The sequence below is a fragment of the Lissotriton helveticus genome, chromosome 3_1 (assembly GCF_964261635.1).
Source record: "Lissotriton helveticus chromosome 3_1, aLisHel1.1, whole genome shotgun sequence".
Taxonomy (NCBI): domain Eukaryota; kingdom Metazoa; phylum Chordata; class Amphibia; order Caudata; family Salamandridae; genus Lissotriton; species Lissotriton helveticus.
The window spans coordinates 459612557-459629878 of NC_136061.1; the positions used below are offsets into that span (position 1 = coordinate 459612557).

The 17322-nt window shown below is 46.7% G+C and overlaps 1 protein-coding gene across 6 annotated transcripts in view; it reads left to right on the forward strand.

Moving 5' to 3' along the window:
• The first annotated feature begins 64 nt into the window (after window positions 1-64).
• PIKFYVE (phosphoinositide kinase, FYVE-type zinc finger containing) overlaps window positions 65-17322 on the forward strand; it is a 2266845-nt gene continuing 2249587 nt past the window's right edge. For 4 of the 6 annotated variants that reach the window (XM_078680342.1, XM_078680344.1, XM_078680345.1 and 1 more), the window contains exon 1: window positions 73-235. In XM_078680342.1, coding sequence (XP_078536468.1) covers window positions 234-235 — 2 coding nt within the window. In that variant the 5' untranslated portion in view covers window positions 73-233. Of the gene's footprint in view, window positions 236-17322 lie in introns of all 6 variants that reach the window. The other 2 variants (XM_078680343.1, XM_078680347.1) reach the window with 2 other exon arrangements.

Consider the following 17322-nt stretch of genomic DNA (forward strand, 5'->3'; position numbering starts at 1 on the left):
GGAATTCAGTGCGCGCGATATGATTGGCTGAAGTACCAGGAGTGTTCCAATCGGATGTCACTTTACACGTTAGTTGGTCCTCCCAGAGCCAGGCGAGTCCCAGAAAACGTTCAGCGGCTGTATTGGTTCTTATGGAACTAGGAAGTGCTACATTGCGGGTAATGACATCCGTTAAAAAATAATTTTAGAACGGAACAGAATTCGGACATTTGTTTGGGGTTCGTAGACTGTTTATGTAAGTATGGGACAGGTGGTCACCTTAGCCACAATTTACATTTTCTACTGCTTTACAGTCATAACTGGATGAACAGGTTTCTTCAGGCACCCAGATAATTGATTTGTGAGAATTTATGTGTAGCGTAAGAGAACTAGAGGTTTGTTGTACATAGGCTGAAGTGAAATAAAACATCATTATATTTTGATAGTGTGTATTATTTCTTCTAAAGCTACAATCGCGTTTTATACAAATGTTATTCAAAGTCTTAACCATTGAATATTTTGCATGCAATGTTCATCTGACATTTACTAAAGCTAATTTCGTTGACATTGGAAAGATGTTTGGTTGAATTGACCATGTCTGCAGGGGGACGCTCGCACAGCTGGAACAATTTCCAATAAAGTTGGGAGGGCGTTTGAATTAGTTGTGACGTCAGTACATGTGATATTCGTTTGCATTGCCTTTTCTAACCCGCCCCTTACTTTTAATAACGAATGTCATGGCCTGAGTCAAGTCACGATGTTTGAATACCACAAAGACATTTGTTGTGCTAGTTCTGTGTAGGGAGGGAGTTGGAAATGCGTTGAAACAAGGATTTTTTTTTTCTAGAAGAAAGTGTGATTTGTTAAAAAAGATAGAGTATTAATTGAGAAGAGAGCACAATTCTCTCCATATATTGGGATATAGCATAATCTGGTGTTCGTATCTATTCTCAGCCCCCTATGATGTAGCTTTGATCACTCCCAAAAAATATTCTGATTTTGAGTAGGGACGTTTTGGCGTCTCCCAGTGAAACCAAATTGAGGTTTATAATGGCAGGAGAGAAAGCCCCGTTTTACATCAGTGTAACTGTCTATTTGATAGTTTCAGGGAATAATGTATCCCTTTTATGGCCTACTTTTTTCAGTTGTTTGAAAACGAAATATTGTTACATTGAAATCGTTATTTAATTTTATAGTTTTGCCAAAAAGCTTCTAGGCTGTGGCTTTTACTGCAGTCATGTGTCATTGTTGATTGTTTTAAATGTGCCACTATCTCTCTTTTTTTTTACTCTCTTTATTGATTTTTAAACACATTTGGAAAGCGACCACTTTTCCGCCGCAAAAAGAGAAAAAAACAAACGAAGTATGGATAAAACAATACAGCAAGCTCAGTTGACTGGGGAACCGGCCCAGAACCTGCAGAAATAATATGCACAAACCTCCTCATGCGGGCTCTCACCGTGTGATATCACGGGCATTCCGTTGTGTCCTCTGACTCTAGGTTGTGCTAGGCCTTAAACCCCTCTCTCCCCTCATGGAACATCTTCCTCAGCGTGTTTACAAGCTCCTGCTCTTACTTTGTGTGGCAGGCACGTGCCACGTATACATTTTTCATAGCACATGCTCCAATCTATGTTGGATTTCCATGGTCTTTGTGAATCACACCCCGTTTTGCCACCGTCAGGGTAGTGTTACAAAGGAGTAGGGATTATCGATCGAGAGACTGCTCCCCTCTCGCCCCCCCATATCCCTGGACGATCAGCTGGGGTCAACTCCATTGCACAGCCTAAGGCTGTGAATATATTCCTACCCATTGCCCCCAAGTACATCTGCTTTTTGGGGCACTCCATATAGTATACACTAGCAGGGGAACAACTCGAGCCACATTTGAAGGGGGAGAGGGGGGTTAATACTTCCAGCAATGTAGAGCCAAAGTTCGGGGAGGGGACTAATACTTCCAGCAATGTGTCCTTGTATAATATAACTGGTGCTCATGAAAAGTGCCGCAATACCTTGGGGTGCAGTTTCAGCTATATAAAACTGCAAAAGAATAAAGCTTAAGGTTATTTTTTAGGTAATGAATTCTCACACGGTGGTAGCAAAAGTAATGTGCAACTTTAAAGAATAGGCAGAGTGGAGATGCAGGGGCTCTAGGAACGGGTGAAAAAACAACAAAGCCTTGTTATCAAGTAAATGGTCATTTGAAAACCTGTAAAATACTCCAGTGCAGCTGTGATGAGATGCCAGCCCACAGCAGCTCAAGGTGTGTGTGTCTGTGTGTCTGTCTGTCTGTCTGAGCCCTGGTTGATACACAAGACGTCCTGAAGCCCTTTGAAGCCTATGAGTGTTGCCCACCTGTGCAGTAGTGTGCCGTTTTGCCTGCTTCACCTCAAACACCGTTCCCCATTTCCCATGGCCTTCAACTGCCTTCGAGCTCTCCAAGCAAGCTGTTGCCCATAGTTGGGTTTCTAAGGTCAGCTTAACCATCAGGCCGCTGGCCCTGGTCGCTTAGTGCCAGTCTTGACGACCACCACTGTAGGCATCAGCATCCGAGACATCCCTCGTTTTTCTTCTAACCATCGTTTTTCTTCTAACCATCGGACGTGCCTGATTGCTAGGCGCGGAGTGCTGCCGGTGAAGTGTGTTGTGTGTTGCCTGGCATAATTTATTTTAAACCTGCGTTTTTTAAAAGTCTAATACTGTAACACCGTGTATTATACTTGTGTGCCTTACCTGTTGACATCTTGGTCGGCGCCTCGTTCCACCACGGCAAGTGCCGTTTGTAGTGGAGGGCGTTCACGACCTGGGCACGCCCCCTGAGGGTGTTTCCATCGCCAGAGGCGAGGTTGGTGCCTACTTAGGGACCTCGGCATTTTCCCGCGCAGCGGACGTGCCTGATTGCTAGGCGCTGGGTGCTGCCGGTGAAGTGTGTTGTGTGTTGCCTGGCATAATTTATTTTAAACCTGCGTTTTTTAAAAGTCTAATACTGTAACACCGTGTATTATACTTATGTGCCTTACCTGTTGACATCTTGGTCGGCGCCTCGTTCCACCGCGGCAAGTGCCATTTGTAGTGGAGGGCGTTCACGACCTGGGCACGCCCCCTGAGGGTGTTTCCATCGCCAGAGGCGGGGTTGGTGCCTACTTAGGGACCTTGGCATTTTCCCGCGCAGCGGACGTGCGCGGCGGGTAGCCGGCGGGTCGCCGGAGGCTCGCCAAAGGCGAGCCCGTCTGCGCACGTCCACGCTGGTCCGTTGCCAGTTGCCGGGACCCCTGGTCGTACAGTCTGTCGGCATGGTCCAGTTTGCCCGCGAGGAGCTACTCGCTCTTCAATGTCAACCGGCCTGTGCGGCCCAGTCTTGGCACCCCGGTTCACACTATATGCGGCGTGACTAATGCGGTTTCGAGGCCACGGAGGTTGTTTCTACTCCAATGGCCTCTGCCGCTGAGGGAAAAACTACCGCGAGCCTACAGATATTAAGCCTCAATTGTAGGTCTCTTGTTAAACATCATGAGGATATTCATGAGCTTCTTATGGACTGTTCTCCTGATCTGCTAGTCTTAACGGAGACGTCGCTAACTAATGACTCACTAGCTATTTCGGCTCTTGCCCTTCCCCCTGACTATCTTATTCAAACTCAGAATAGATCTAAGGGAAGGGGAGGGGGACTGGCGGTGATTTTTAAAGCCATCTATTCCTGCACTTTCTCCCCTGCAAATATAGCCAACTGGTAAAGCGCCCTTTTTAAGTTAAAGGTCTCAGACACCTTCACTCTCACTGGGCTGGTGATTTACCGCCCTCCTGGGCCAGCGAGTGCTTTCCAGGAGTCATTGGTTTTAAATGTCTCTGCACTTATTTTGCAGTCAGCTAACCTTAGTGTACTGGGGGATCTCAACCTCCATTTGGAGTCTTGTGACTCCCCGGCTATACTTAAGTTTCTAGGGGATCTGGAAGCCTGCCAATTATGTCAGCTGGTTGAAGGGCCTTCCCACTCGGCAGGCCACCTATTGGACCCGGTGTTTTCAAACATCCAGGGAATTTCAGTCTCCACCCCCAGTCCTCTTAGCTGGACAGATCATTTTCTGGTGCAGATTTCTATTAAGATCCCAGCTAGCTCTGGGGAAAAGCTTCCCCCTCCTTTCTGGAGACGCTCATGGCAAAAACTTGATGGGGCCTTGTTTGAGGCTAGACTAATAAACTCCCGACCAGATTGGCCGGCCAACTTGGAGGAGGCAGATCTAGTCTATAGAGAGTGGATCAACGAGTCCCTGGATCATTTTATACCCAGGAAAATGTCAAGACCCAAACGCAAACAGTCCCACCTATGGTATTGTGAGGCGCTCACAATTAAAAAAAAAAAGCAGTGTAAGGTACTTGAGCGTATTTGGAGGCGATCGTATGACTCTGTAGCCAAAACCAACTTTAGAACCGCCACTAAAGCCTATCATAGGCTTATAAAAAAGACCAAGGCTAGTTATTACACTGATCTGATCAATGCCAGCACTAATCGCGCTAAAACTATCTTCGCGCTAGTGAAGGAGCTGACTAAACCACCTGTGGGGATTAATAACATCATAATGTCTGACTTGCAATGCGAAGAGCAGGCTCGCTTCTTTATCAACAAAGTTCAAGGGATTTATAACACATTTAATTCTGGTGGCTCCTCTATGACTTATAGATCGGTCACAGATCCACCGGATCTTCCCTATTCCCATTTAACCCTCCCACTCATCTCTCAGACAGATATGGAACTCTTGACTTCAAGAATCAAGTCTGGGTCCCCGGAAGATCCTGTCAAACCAGAGATGTTTAGACTGTTTCAGGATTCCATCATGGTGGAAGGGCGGGAACTGATTAATAAGTCCTTGCAGTCAGCTACTATCCCAAAATCTTGGAAACATGCCAAGGTGGTCCCCTTGTTAAAAAAACCCACCCTGGACTCCTCCAAGCCAGAAAGTTTCCGACCTATCTCCTTGCTTCCGTACTTGGCTGAAGTGGCGGAGGCACATGTAAATTCCACCCTGACGGGTTTTTTGGAGACTAATGGGATCTTGGAGGAATCTCAGAATGGATTCCGTGCCAAACATAGCACGGAATCGGCCTTATTGGCCGTTACGGAACATCTAAGGGCAGCACAGGATATGGGTAGCACCTCAGCTGTGGTGCTGCTGGATTTGAGTGCGGCGTTCGACACGGTCTCCCATGGGATCCTGCTAAGGAGACTGTGGGAGATAGGTGTCGGAGATGGAGCCCTGGATTGGTTCTTGCCATTTCTATCTGACCGTTCCTTCCAGGTTCATGCTCCCCCGTACTCATCCAGCAGTTTCCCATTAGGCTGCGGTGTCCCACAGGGCTCTGCCCTCAGCCCCACGCTGTTTAATGTGTATGTCCGCCCCTTGGCCATATTGGCCAGGGAACGTAACATCAAATTAATTTCCTATGCGGATGATACGCAATTGATTTTCACCTTTTCCAATGACACCGTGGGAGACCAAGTTAAATTTCAAGAGGACATTTTGGCCATTTCCAGCTGGCTAACTGAGAACTGTCTTCAGTTGAATTCATCTAAAACTGAAGTCCTCCTTATTGGCACTGATACTCAGAAGTGGGATGAGCGGTGGTGGCCCCCTACATTGGGCCCCTCTCCTACGCCCAAGAGGGAAGTTAAAAATTTGGGTGTGATTCTAGATGACGCACTCACCCTGGATTCGCATGCGAAAAGAGTAGCTGGTACCGGTTATGGTCGCCTACGCTCTTTGAAACCTATTCTCGGCATTTTCGAACCTTCCATCCGACAGACAATTGTTCAAGCCATGGTCTTATCCCATCTAGACTACTGCAATGTTCTCATGCTTGGGTCTAACTTGACAATTGTTAATAGACTACAAAGAGCTCAGAACGCTGCAGCCCGTACTCTGTTCGGTCTGCCGAAACGTCACACCTCTCAGGTTCTACGTAGGCTCCACTGGCTGCCCGTGAAACAGCGCATTCAATTTAAAACCTTATGTGTTCTCCATAGAATGCTGCATTGTTTAGGCCCCCAAACCTTGCAAGGAATTTGTTCATTTTATGTCCCGTCGCGTGCTCTCCGCTCGGCGGACCTTTCTCTTGCCTGTACCATCAAGATCCGGAGGTGCAGAGCTGGAGGCCGATCATTTAAGTACCTGGCCCCAAAACTCTGGAACTCTATCCCTTTAGGTGTACGTTCCATTACCAACCACTTACACTTTCGAAAACACGTTAAAACCTGGTTGTTTTCCTCTATTTAGGGTTCCTTTGTGAGCAGTTATTCTGCCGCTTTTCTCCGGGTGTTGTGTAATTGGGCTCGCCTGCAAGCGCTGGGACGCCCCGTTGTTGGGGTAGCCATGCGCTATACAACCGTACTATAACATAACATAACATAACATATCCCTCCAGATCCATCGCTCGCTTATCAGCCATAACCTAGGGTTTCTGCTGCGGGGAAAAGACCCAGGGATTGACTATCTGTACATGGGTAGCCCAGCAAAACAAGTGTATATCTCGGAGGGCTATGCCTTTGTGTGAGTGATGCCCATGTTATCCTAGTAGTCCTGCGATACCAAAGCCAGCTGTGTGTGACATTCGGCACGTCTCAGAAAAATTTCTCCAGGACCTCAAATGGAGGTTTTTTTGTAGTACATACAGAAATTTGTGAAGGGATATCATTTTATATGGGGCCTCTCTGTCCACCAGGGAGAGAGGCACCTTTTTTCACCGTTTCACCTCAGTTTTTATAGGACTCAAAGATTTTTCCTAGGTTCTCAGAAACAGTTTCCAATCGATGGGCATTCGTCTTCTGGGCCTCCTGGTCACTCCTGACTGGCATAGACACTGTCCCCTCGGCTTGCATGTAAATCTCATCTCGAATCCACCTTTTGGGTTCCACCGGATTCCTTCTTCGCCAGCAGCATCTTTCCTGAAGTCCTCCATTATGGTCTACGGTGGTTTCTGATGTCACTTTACACCTATGCACCGGCTTACTGGCGTAGGTTCCTAGTTACTCACGTAGGGTGGTTCCTTGGGTCCCCGGCTATTCTACATCTTCTGGGTCCATTGTTGACTTGAGTTGTGGTTTGCATTCCACTATTTTAGTATATGGTTTGGTCTACCACTGTCTATTTGTGCTACTTATGTGCTTGAATTTCTATGCATTGTGTGTATTGTGTTTGTATCTCCAGGTAGGAGATAATACAACGTGTTAGTAAGTGTTTTTTAATAAAATACATATATTTATAACTATAATGTGTGATTCTTTTTCACTTAACCTATACCATGAGATTAAGTACTGGTAAAACAAGCTGCCTGTCACTTCTTCTGGACTAAGCCTGAAGGGTCTTCTCCACAGCTACCACTTAAAGAGCTTTTTAAGGTTGTCTAAGACCACTAAAATCACCATAAGGATTGTCTGGATTAGTACAGGGTGCTACACTTCCCTAAGCGAGCACCATATACTAAGCCAACCTCTCACAGGAGGTATATAGGGGTCTCTGGGTATGCAATCGAGATCCATTAAATAACAACCCAATTTACCAACATTAGCGGCGCCATGTCATACGGTTTCCACTTTCTCAGAAGGAACTGTATGTTTGGACAACATAAACATTGGGATGGTGCTAGACTGATTCTGTGCTCACCCTCCAGATATGTTGGCAGATAATCCTTCTGGCTTACAGTGCCCCCATATGTACCCCTAAAACTGGGAGAAACTGCCTTTTAATCAGGAGGTGCCTGACTCCTGCATAGGCGGGTGTCATCTTTAAACTGGTAATTTTACCCCTTTTGATAATTTTATAAGTTCTGGTTTGTCCCTTTTAATTCAACTTTGTCTCTGTTTCCAGTATTTACCCCTCCAAGAGGAGCCTGGTGTGGGTAACCCGGGTGACTGGACCCTGGTTATTCCTTTATCTTTAACCATCCCTGTTTTTCTTTTTGCGCTCTGTAGCACACTTTCTGGGCCACAACCACTTCTTTGGGAGGCATTTATTGGCGCTTCCATCGCTTCCTTGCAACTACTTGTGAGCTCCGATACAAAACTTGAGTTCCCGCGTTTTCATTTCCTTGTACGATGCACTTCAGTGCTTTTTAATCGGGAAGTGCCTGGCTCCTGTAGAGGCGGGCACCATCTTAGAAAGGTAATGATATCCCTTTTTGATAATTTAGAGTTTAGGTTTATCCCTTTTTATTTAACTTTGTCTCTGTTTCCAGTAGTTACCCCTCCCATGAGAGCCTGCTGGGGATAACCGGAGTGGCTGGACTATGGTTGTTCCTTTTTCTTGAACCCGTCCAGTTTTTTTCCCACGCTCTGTAGCACATGCTCTTTAGACCACATCCACTTCTTTGAGAGGCATTTAATGGCGCTTCCAACACATCTGAAGGCGTGCCTAAGGCAAGCTCGTCTGCGCCTGTCCGCGCTCTGACTGCGCTCATCCTCTTTCCCCCTTCTCGTCTCTCACCCCAGCCTTCACAGCCTTTAAGCTGTAGCGAAAACCGGCTTCTGGAATTAAATACTGAAGGTAAGACCCATGAATTGTTATGCATGTAGCCCTCCATTCCTATTCATGATAACTTTTTTTACTTGTTCTTTTTGTGGAGACCGTTTCACTTGGATAAATACCGGGTGCATAAAAAAACAGTAGATTTTCCAACACTGGTTCCAAACCTCTTCCTATCAAATACTTTAAATGTGCCCTTATTAATGCCAGATCTCTTATTAAACACCATTTTGAATTTTGTGATTTCTTGGAAAGCCTCTTCCTAGACATAGTCTTAATAACTGAAACTTGGGCTGATCAGTCCTCAGGACCAGACTTACTGGCTGCCACCCCTCCTAATTTTGTGCTTCATCATATAGATAGACCATCAAAACATGGTTGAGGCCTTGCCCTTGTAATCTGAGACAAGCTGCCAGCAGTCATCCAAGAAGAACTACGGATGGCTATGAAGCCTTCACCTTTATGATTCATCTCTCCTTTAAACACATTTTTCTAGGGCGGGCTAATATATAGTTTGGTTTGTTTCAGGAAAAACTTAATTCATAATATCTGTACTCGCCTTGAAGTTGGGCTAACTAAGAGTGAGTTCTCCCTGATAGGAGATTTTTTTCACCTAGAGAACGAAGAAGAGAAGGATACAGTAGTTTTAACCAAAACACTCAAAAGTCTTGGTTTGACTCAACCTGTGAAACATTCTTCCCATAAAGCGGGACACAGTCTGGATTCCCTATTCTCAAATTACCCCTTATTGGTCATGAAAGACCCCTTTCCCTTAATCTGGTCCGACCCCCATGAAGTCCTCTTTGATATAAGGCTTAAACCTTCATCCAACACAACTAAATCCTTCCACCACAAATCTGCCACTCATGGTTGGAATAAAGTTCAGAGTGAGCTTCATAACAAAACTCTTTTAGACACATTGCTCTGCTCCACTGACAGTCCAGAATGGGCCGCTTTTAACTATACTAATTAGTTGCAACCCGCCATAATCCTTACGGTTCCTTCTAAAACCTGCTCTACTAGAAGAAATAAACTTTCCGCTCCAAGGTTTACTGAAAACCTCCGGTTACATAAACAGGCCTTTAGAAGGCAGGAAAGAGTGTGGAGGAAGAACTATGATTCTGCTGAAAGAGAAAAATATTAAATCTGCCTAAGCAGGGATGAATCTCTTCTGATCAAAGAAAAATCTGCATACTTTACGCAAAAGATCCAGGTAGCGGAATACCTCACTAAAGAAATCTTTAAGGTGGTCACCAGTTTGACTTCACCTCCTTTGAACTCAATTGCAAATCGTAGCCATACATTTTTGGTAGTCTGGCCGACTTCTTTGTAGACAAAGTGGTGCAAATTTTCGATAAATTGAACCAGTACTCCTCCGCCAATCACCAATCAGTTCCTTAAGTACCCATGGATTTTACGGCACCCAAACTTTCAATTTTTTTTTCCTTATCCAAACCCCAGTTTATATCTCTCATCAGCTGTACTAAGCTAGGTTTGCCCAGAGGTCCCTTAACCTGACTTTTATCTTACAGGCAGCAGACACTTTAGCATTAGGTCTTACCAATATCTTCAATTCCATGATGACTTAAGGAATTTTACCCAAAATCTGGAAAGAAATGTCTATACTACCCTTACTGAAAAAAAATGAACTTCGATTCTAATAACCCACATAACTATCGCCCAATATTTTGCCTACCCTTTCCTGCCAAAATTATAGAAAAGGCATTAAATCTTCAAATAACCCAATTCCTGGCAGATCATTGTTTATTTTACACTACCCAATTTGAATTCAGGAGTGGTCATAGTTCAGAAACCGTTCTAATCAAAGCAACTAGAGAAATTAGGTCTATAGTTGATGATGGCGGTAATGCTGCATTGGTACTCCACGATCATTCAGCAGCCCTTGATAAAGTTGACCACAAGGTTTTGGTCGAGTGTCCGTGGGCTGTCTGGATTGAGGAGTTTGCCCTCAAGCTGATGGAGTCCTTTCTATCAGAAAGATTGCAGGTGAGGCCTTGGACCCTTTTGTGTCCGAATCTTTCTCTCTACCATGCGGGGCCCCACAGGGCTCCGATCTCAGCCCCTCATTATTTAATGTTTGTCAAACCTCTAGCCTCCCTCATCAGATCCTTTGGGCTAGACATAACTTTCCATGCGGATGACACCCAAATTGTGGTGACTCTATCTTCACCAAATACTATGGTGAATTCCAATTTCTGTGACCGAGTGGCTACTGTAGGCAATTGGATTAATATCAATTGTTTAAAACTCATGTTTGGGAATTCACCTTCCCTCTGTTGCCAGTCTTGCTGGCCCAAGGAATTAGGCCCTCTTACCTCTCCTGTCTGCAAGGCAAGACATGTAAGTATTATTATGGATAATAAAGTTACTTTTGGATTCCAGGTTAATGTGGGTACATCCTCAACTTTCCATGTTCTTAAGATGCTAAATAATATTCTCCTTATATTCCATTCGCTGTACAAAAATCGGTCTTAACTGCAATTATTCTTTCAAAGATCGACTACTGTAATGCCTTGTACCTCAACATGCAGCAACAGCATCTAAATAGGCTAAAGGTTTTGCAAAATGCTGCTGCCGTAATGGTAACTGGGATCCCCAAACAGCAATCAGTGGCCTATGCCATTAAATGTCTCATTGGCAACCTGTCAGACAATGTACTAGATTCTAAGCTCTATGTATAAACCATAAAACTCTGCTAGGAGCCGGACCTAAGGTTCTTAGGCATGTCTTCCAATGGTATGTTCCAGGTAGAGGCTTGAGATCCTTGGGCACTTGGAAACTTGCTTTAAATAGATCCAAAAGAGCCGATTGAGGAGGCAGTGTGTATTGTTCCGCCTTTCAGATAATACAGAATCTGCCACACGGTGGCTCAAACACGGCAAAGCAAAACATAAAACACAACAACACCTAGAAAGGAGGTTACTTTACAAAATGCAAAGACGCTCTTTTTATAATAAGGCTTTGGGGCTTATTTGCACAATGATCTCTAAAAGGCTTTCCCAGATATCAAATGAATCCCATTCAAATGTATATAGCGATATATATTTATATGTATGCAATAATAACGTCATGGACGAATAACCTACAACAGCATTTGCACAATGTGTGTTCAGGCCTTGTACTAAATGTTCAAGATGTCATGATAGTGTGCTTACAAAGTGGAATTTGTAAGTAATGTGGATTCAGAGAAACGGATCCTGTACTGTCAAATAAGCAAATGTGTGTCAAAAGTCACTGTGTAGAAAAGAAGGCAACTTTAAGAAATGTGTGCGTGTAAAACGTTAGTGTTTCTTTTGGGGCCTAACCTAGCCAAGTAACGGGGGGTAGGAGGTGCACTCCTCGCTGGGCTTCCCCCATTTATGAATCCCATCTATTGTTGCCCTGCGGAGGTCCCAGGGTAGGCGGCCCTCATACAGAGTCCTGTTGAACATTGATCTGAGCGGGCTTATTAAACATGTTTTTGTACATTTTAAACAACTAGATATGGGTTGACACCTATTGGGCCCTATTGAGCCCCCGGGAATTTATGTTTTTCATCTGGCTAATGGACTCTGACAGTTGTCACTCAGACAAATCCATGTCCACCCTGGTCCCCCTGCAGCTTGGGTGCCAGAATGTCCCTTATAAATGTCTCAATCTCATTTTACTGCGATCCTCCCCTGGCCCTATAGAGATGTCCCAAATGCACTGCAAAAGCCTGCAGCGTGAGACCTGAAGCCACCCCTCTCATTCCGTCCTCTTTTTCCACCGCTGCGTACCAACCCTGGTTTGCTTCCTTTTTGTCCAGCCATGCCAGTAACTTGCCTGGTTTATTTCCTGCTGCCTAGAGTTTGCCTTGCTGTGCCTTGTACATCGCCCTTGCCTCTTGGTGGAGCAGATTACGTGTTTCTTTTCTCTCTACCTTTCGTGCAAGGTCTGGGTTGGATACGTAGTTCGCCTTCCACCGAACCAACTGTCTTTCAAGCTCCTTCATCTTTTCCCTGCCTCGCTCCCTACTATTTCCCAATATGTGGGCTATCGGGCAGCCATGCAGAACTGTTTTTTCAGGCTTCCACACCTCGTCGCAGTCTACTATTCTCACATTTTCTTGAAAATACTGGGTTGTGGCCTCTACTACCAGCTTTCTAGTATCTCTGATTGCGTCATTCTATCCAGGCCACCGTGATTGGCTAGGTTAAGGCTCCCACTATCAATAGTGTTTACTTCGGCACCTCCGCCAGGCATGCGCTCAGTCTGTCCAGCCTGTCCTTCTGCAATCCAGCGGGAAAGTAGCATGTGGCTACCGTCATGTCCATCCCATTCCAGAGGCAGCTCATAGCTGCCTGGCAACCCATGCTATCCATCCATATACAGGTCACCTGTAGAAGAAGCGATCAGGGAGTCGGGGTGCCCACCCCCTGGCTCCGGACGCAAGGCCGGCATGGGCCACCAGGTTGAATTTGCCATGGTGCAGCACCCTGCATGAAGATCCCACGAGGTGCGTCTCTTGAAGGAGGTCAATATTCCCCACCTCCTTCCTTCAGTTTGGTGCCCAGGCCATTGACCTTCCAGGACATAACTCTATGGGTTAGGCCAGGGGCATTCAAGTGAAGTGCGGCTATTAGCCTTAGTGTCTGTCCCGGTCCGGGATCTCCTCCTCGTGCCTCGGATTCACAACTACCCGCCCCCCCCCCCCCCATGTCAGAGGTGTCTTTCTGTCTGACAATCACAACAACATTGGCCACCTTTACAGGAGATGAGTAGAGGCCCCAAGCTCGTGCTTTACGCAGAAGCCAGATCTCTCTCCAGATATTCGCTCCAGCGACCGCCTGGTCCATGAAGGTCCAGTGCTTTTCAGAAAGGGGGCAGTTCTAATTTTAGCACATACCGGCGATGGGCAGCCTGAAGGTATCTGTGGGCCAGTGGTAAGTTCACCCCACCCTCGCCCTTGGGTCGAGCCAACGACGGACAGACGTGCCTTTTGCTGCCCCACATACATTCATTGATGGCCAGCTGCAAGGCTCGCATAGCTTTGTGTGGGGGGACTAGGGGAAGAGTTTGGAAAAGGTACATGATCCTCAGCAATATTGTGATCTTTACCCCAGCTATGCGCCCGAACCATGGCAGGTTAAGCTTAGTCCAACCATCCAGCGCTTTCTTAGTCTGGTCCTCCAGAGTCCAATAATTCAGCTCTAGCATGCGGGGGATTGAGGGGCAAAGAGAATACTTAAATAGGTCACGGGGTCACTAGACCAGTGCAGGGGAAGGCTCTTTTGCAGTAGATCTACATGTGACTGGGGCGAGGACAAGTTGAGCACCTGAGACTTGGTAAGGTTGACCTTAAAGCCCGAAACACGCCCAAAGGACTCAAATTCACTCACCAGCACAGGTAGAGACTAGGGGCTCTGCAAGGGATAAGATAACATCATCCGCGTAGAGGCTTACTTTGTGTGTATCTCCTCCGAATTGGAGACCCTTGATAACTAGATGATCTCATATTCTTTGAGCTAAGGGCTCCATGTAGAGGGCAAATTCCTTACAGAATGTTTTGTAGAAAAGGGCCGGGGTTGCTATCCGGCCCAGGGGATTTATCTAGCTTTAGATGGGAAATGGCTGATATGACCTCATCAAAGAGTATAGAGTCTTCTAGTTGCTCCGCCTGGACCTCCGGGAGGTGGGTAAACTTGCTTGACTCCAGGTAAGCCCCTATCTCGGAGTGTCTGATCTCCCCTTGGCTATACAGGGATTGATAGAATTGCCTAAACTCTTCTACTATGTCCTCGTTGGAAGGCCGCTTCAGGGATGATATGGCCGCAGCCACGGTTTTTGCACGTAAGCGCTGCGCCGACATACTCCCGCATTTATCTCTACTCAGGTAAAACCTATGGCGAAGGCAAAGCACAGCATATTCTGCCGTGTCCAGGTCAATGAATTTAAGGAGCAGTCTTTTCTTTTCCAGGGACCGTCACACTCTCTGGGCACCCGTACGTTTATGAATCGCCTCCAACTCTCCTACTTCTTGTTCTAAGCGCTGTCCCGCTTCTTTACGCTGTTTGTCAGCTGATGAAAGGTCCATAAACTTCCCTGAATAACCAGTTCGAGGGTTTCCCAGATGTTCACTAATGAGGTATCCCCAGTGTCATTGTGCTGCAGATCATTAGTAGTCTTCGCGCGTACACTCTCTACATTGTTAGGCAAGTGCAGTAGACCCACCCGTAGACGCCATTTAGCCGTAGTGTACCCGACCCCCTCTGGCTGTATGTGAGTGGAAATTGGCACGTGGTCGGACAGGGAGCGCGGAGCTGTAGATGCATCAGTAACCTTAGGCAAAAGCGCTTTGGAAATGAGGAACATGTCCGAACGTGCATACGTTTTGTGAGTTGCGGAATAGAAGGTGAAGTCCCTGAGAGTCGGGTGCTTAAGCCGCCAAACAACATGCATGCCGCTATCAGCCAACCATTGTTTAGCTTCTGGGGAGAGGGCACCCCCCTGTGTATACCGCTAGCCGGACCGATCAGTGTCATAGTGGAGAGGTGTGGCTCACTGGTTAGAGGCGGCAGACCTGTAAGCAGAGAGCGGCCCGGGACCAGGGTTCAATTCCCGACGCGGCAGGGTCTTGGACCAGGGTCAACGGACTCGATAATTCTCGCCTCAGTGCCTACTCTAACCAGGGAACACACTCGGTAACTCTGGGCATTAAGCTTTCCTCATCTCTACAACGGCCCCCCACAGATGCTGGGGATGCCTGGTTTCACCCTGGAGATACCCAGAAAGGGAGCATCTCACAGGGAAAACCAGGTCGGGTTCCCCAGCGGTCTACAGCGCCAGGACACTCGGTTAGAGTAACAGTGCGCTTTACAAGTATCCCACATTTACATTTACATTGTCCATCACCAGGTTCAGATCCCCACCCATCACTAATGCAACTTTGGGGGACGCCAAGCCCTCTGCAATGTGCTGGTACAAAAATGGCTCCTGGTGTGTATTAGGTGCATATACATTCATCACAGTTGGCATAGTGGTCCCCCATTGTACCCTGAGCGCTAGAGCCCTGCCCTTTACCTCGTAGAAAGTGGAAAGCACCTTTCCCTCAAATCTCGTCCCTAGTAGAATGGCCACCCCATTCGTCTTCACCGAGCCTGAGGACCAAAGTAGGCGGGGAAAGTGTTGTGAGCGCATGCAGGCAGAGTCTTTGGTCAGCAAGTGAGTCTCCTGACACATACAAATGTCCCATTCCGAGTGCTCTAGTAAGGACAGTATGGCAGAGCGCTTCACCGGGTGATTTAGGCCCCGTACATTAAGAGTAACAATCTTGAGATCCCTCCCATCAGAAACCAAAATCAGTGCCTGTCGCACAGCCATGATACACTTTGAAAAGAGGAGCTGAGGTAGACAAGAGCGAATAAGGACAGTGAAGGGGAAGCAGAGGCATCTGAGCTGGTACAGAGGCCCACAAAAATTAACAACAATTGAAAAAAACAAATACCCCTCTGTACCCAAATCCCAGGAATAACAAGAGACACAAGTCCGCCAGTAGAAGAAAAACCCAACGGGGGTCATGGCACTGGCAGCGAGTCGAGACCCAAAGTACCTGATGGTGCACCGGTGAGCTATCGGTCAGCGGGGAACAGTCTTGTGTGTCCCTCCGGCTTCTCTCCAGGACACCCGCCCCGGTTAGACTTCAACTTAAACTCAGGGGGTATTCGGTTGCTCATGTGGCTGAGAGAGAGAGAGGAAAGGACCGCCTCACATTCCTTGGCCATTGTTTCTTGGTCTGGCTTCAGGGTAGCTGTCGGTTTGACAACCAATTGCCAGCGTGAGGTTGTTTAGGGCCTTCTTTCTGCTGCGGGGTCGTGGGTTGCTCCATGCCCAGCACACCAAGGGCCTCGGAAAGGGAACGGATCTTTCTTAATTTTCCTTGGTGCTTAAAAATGATGAGGAAGGGGTGGCACCAGGTGTATGGAATCCCGTTGTCTCAAAGATGGGAGGTGACCGCTATGAATTCTCACTGCTTGGTCGGGCTATGACCTCGAAACTGGATAGGGTGTGATTCCCGGGCCTTATGTAGGATGTGTTCCTTAAACTGCAAGTCATGTACGCAGACAAGGATGTCTGGCAGAGGACCGTTTTCTCCTCTGGCCAGGCCCACATGATCGACTCAGTCTATTTGAAGATCCTCATCTAGCACCTGTTGAAAAAAGGCCAAGACATAGGACTTGAGGGTCTCTCTCTGCCCGCCCAGGACATTGCTCAGATCCATATATTATTTCTCCGAGAGCGATTCTCAAGATCTTCGGTATGGGCCTGTAGATCCAAGTATTGTTCCTGCAGCCGGAGCATGTCTTGCTGCAGCTGGTGGAGTTTATCTTCTCGGCTAAGCTTGTGCTCCCCAAGAGTGGCTACACGTTCGCCCACTTCGTCAAGGTTGCACAGAACTTTAAGATCCGCAGCGAGCTGGCCCTTCAGGTCCATGATGTCTTCTTTGATGGCCGTGAACAGCGCCATCATGAAGGCCTGGCTGTTCAAGGATGCCTCTCTTGCGTTAAGTAAAAATAGCTCTGAAAGAGCTGTACTATTAATTTAGAGGAAAAGAGTCTTTGGAATTTTTCTGTAGTACTCTGAGTATTAACCTTTAGTCAGGGCTGGATCTCTCTGCAGCTTTAAAATTACTGCTTCACCCATCTATGAATCTTCCTGCTTTTCCAGAACACTTCAATTCCTTGAGAATTTTGTCTCCATAATGCAATTGTTGGAATAAACTGCTGTTAGCTCACGTCATATTCTGGATAGTTTATCTGTAATTTTGAAAGAGCCCCCAATAAAATCAGAA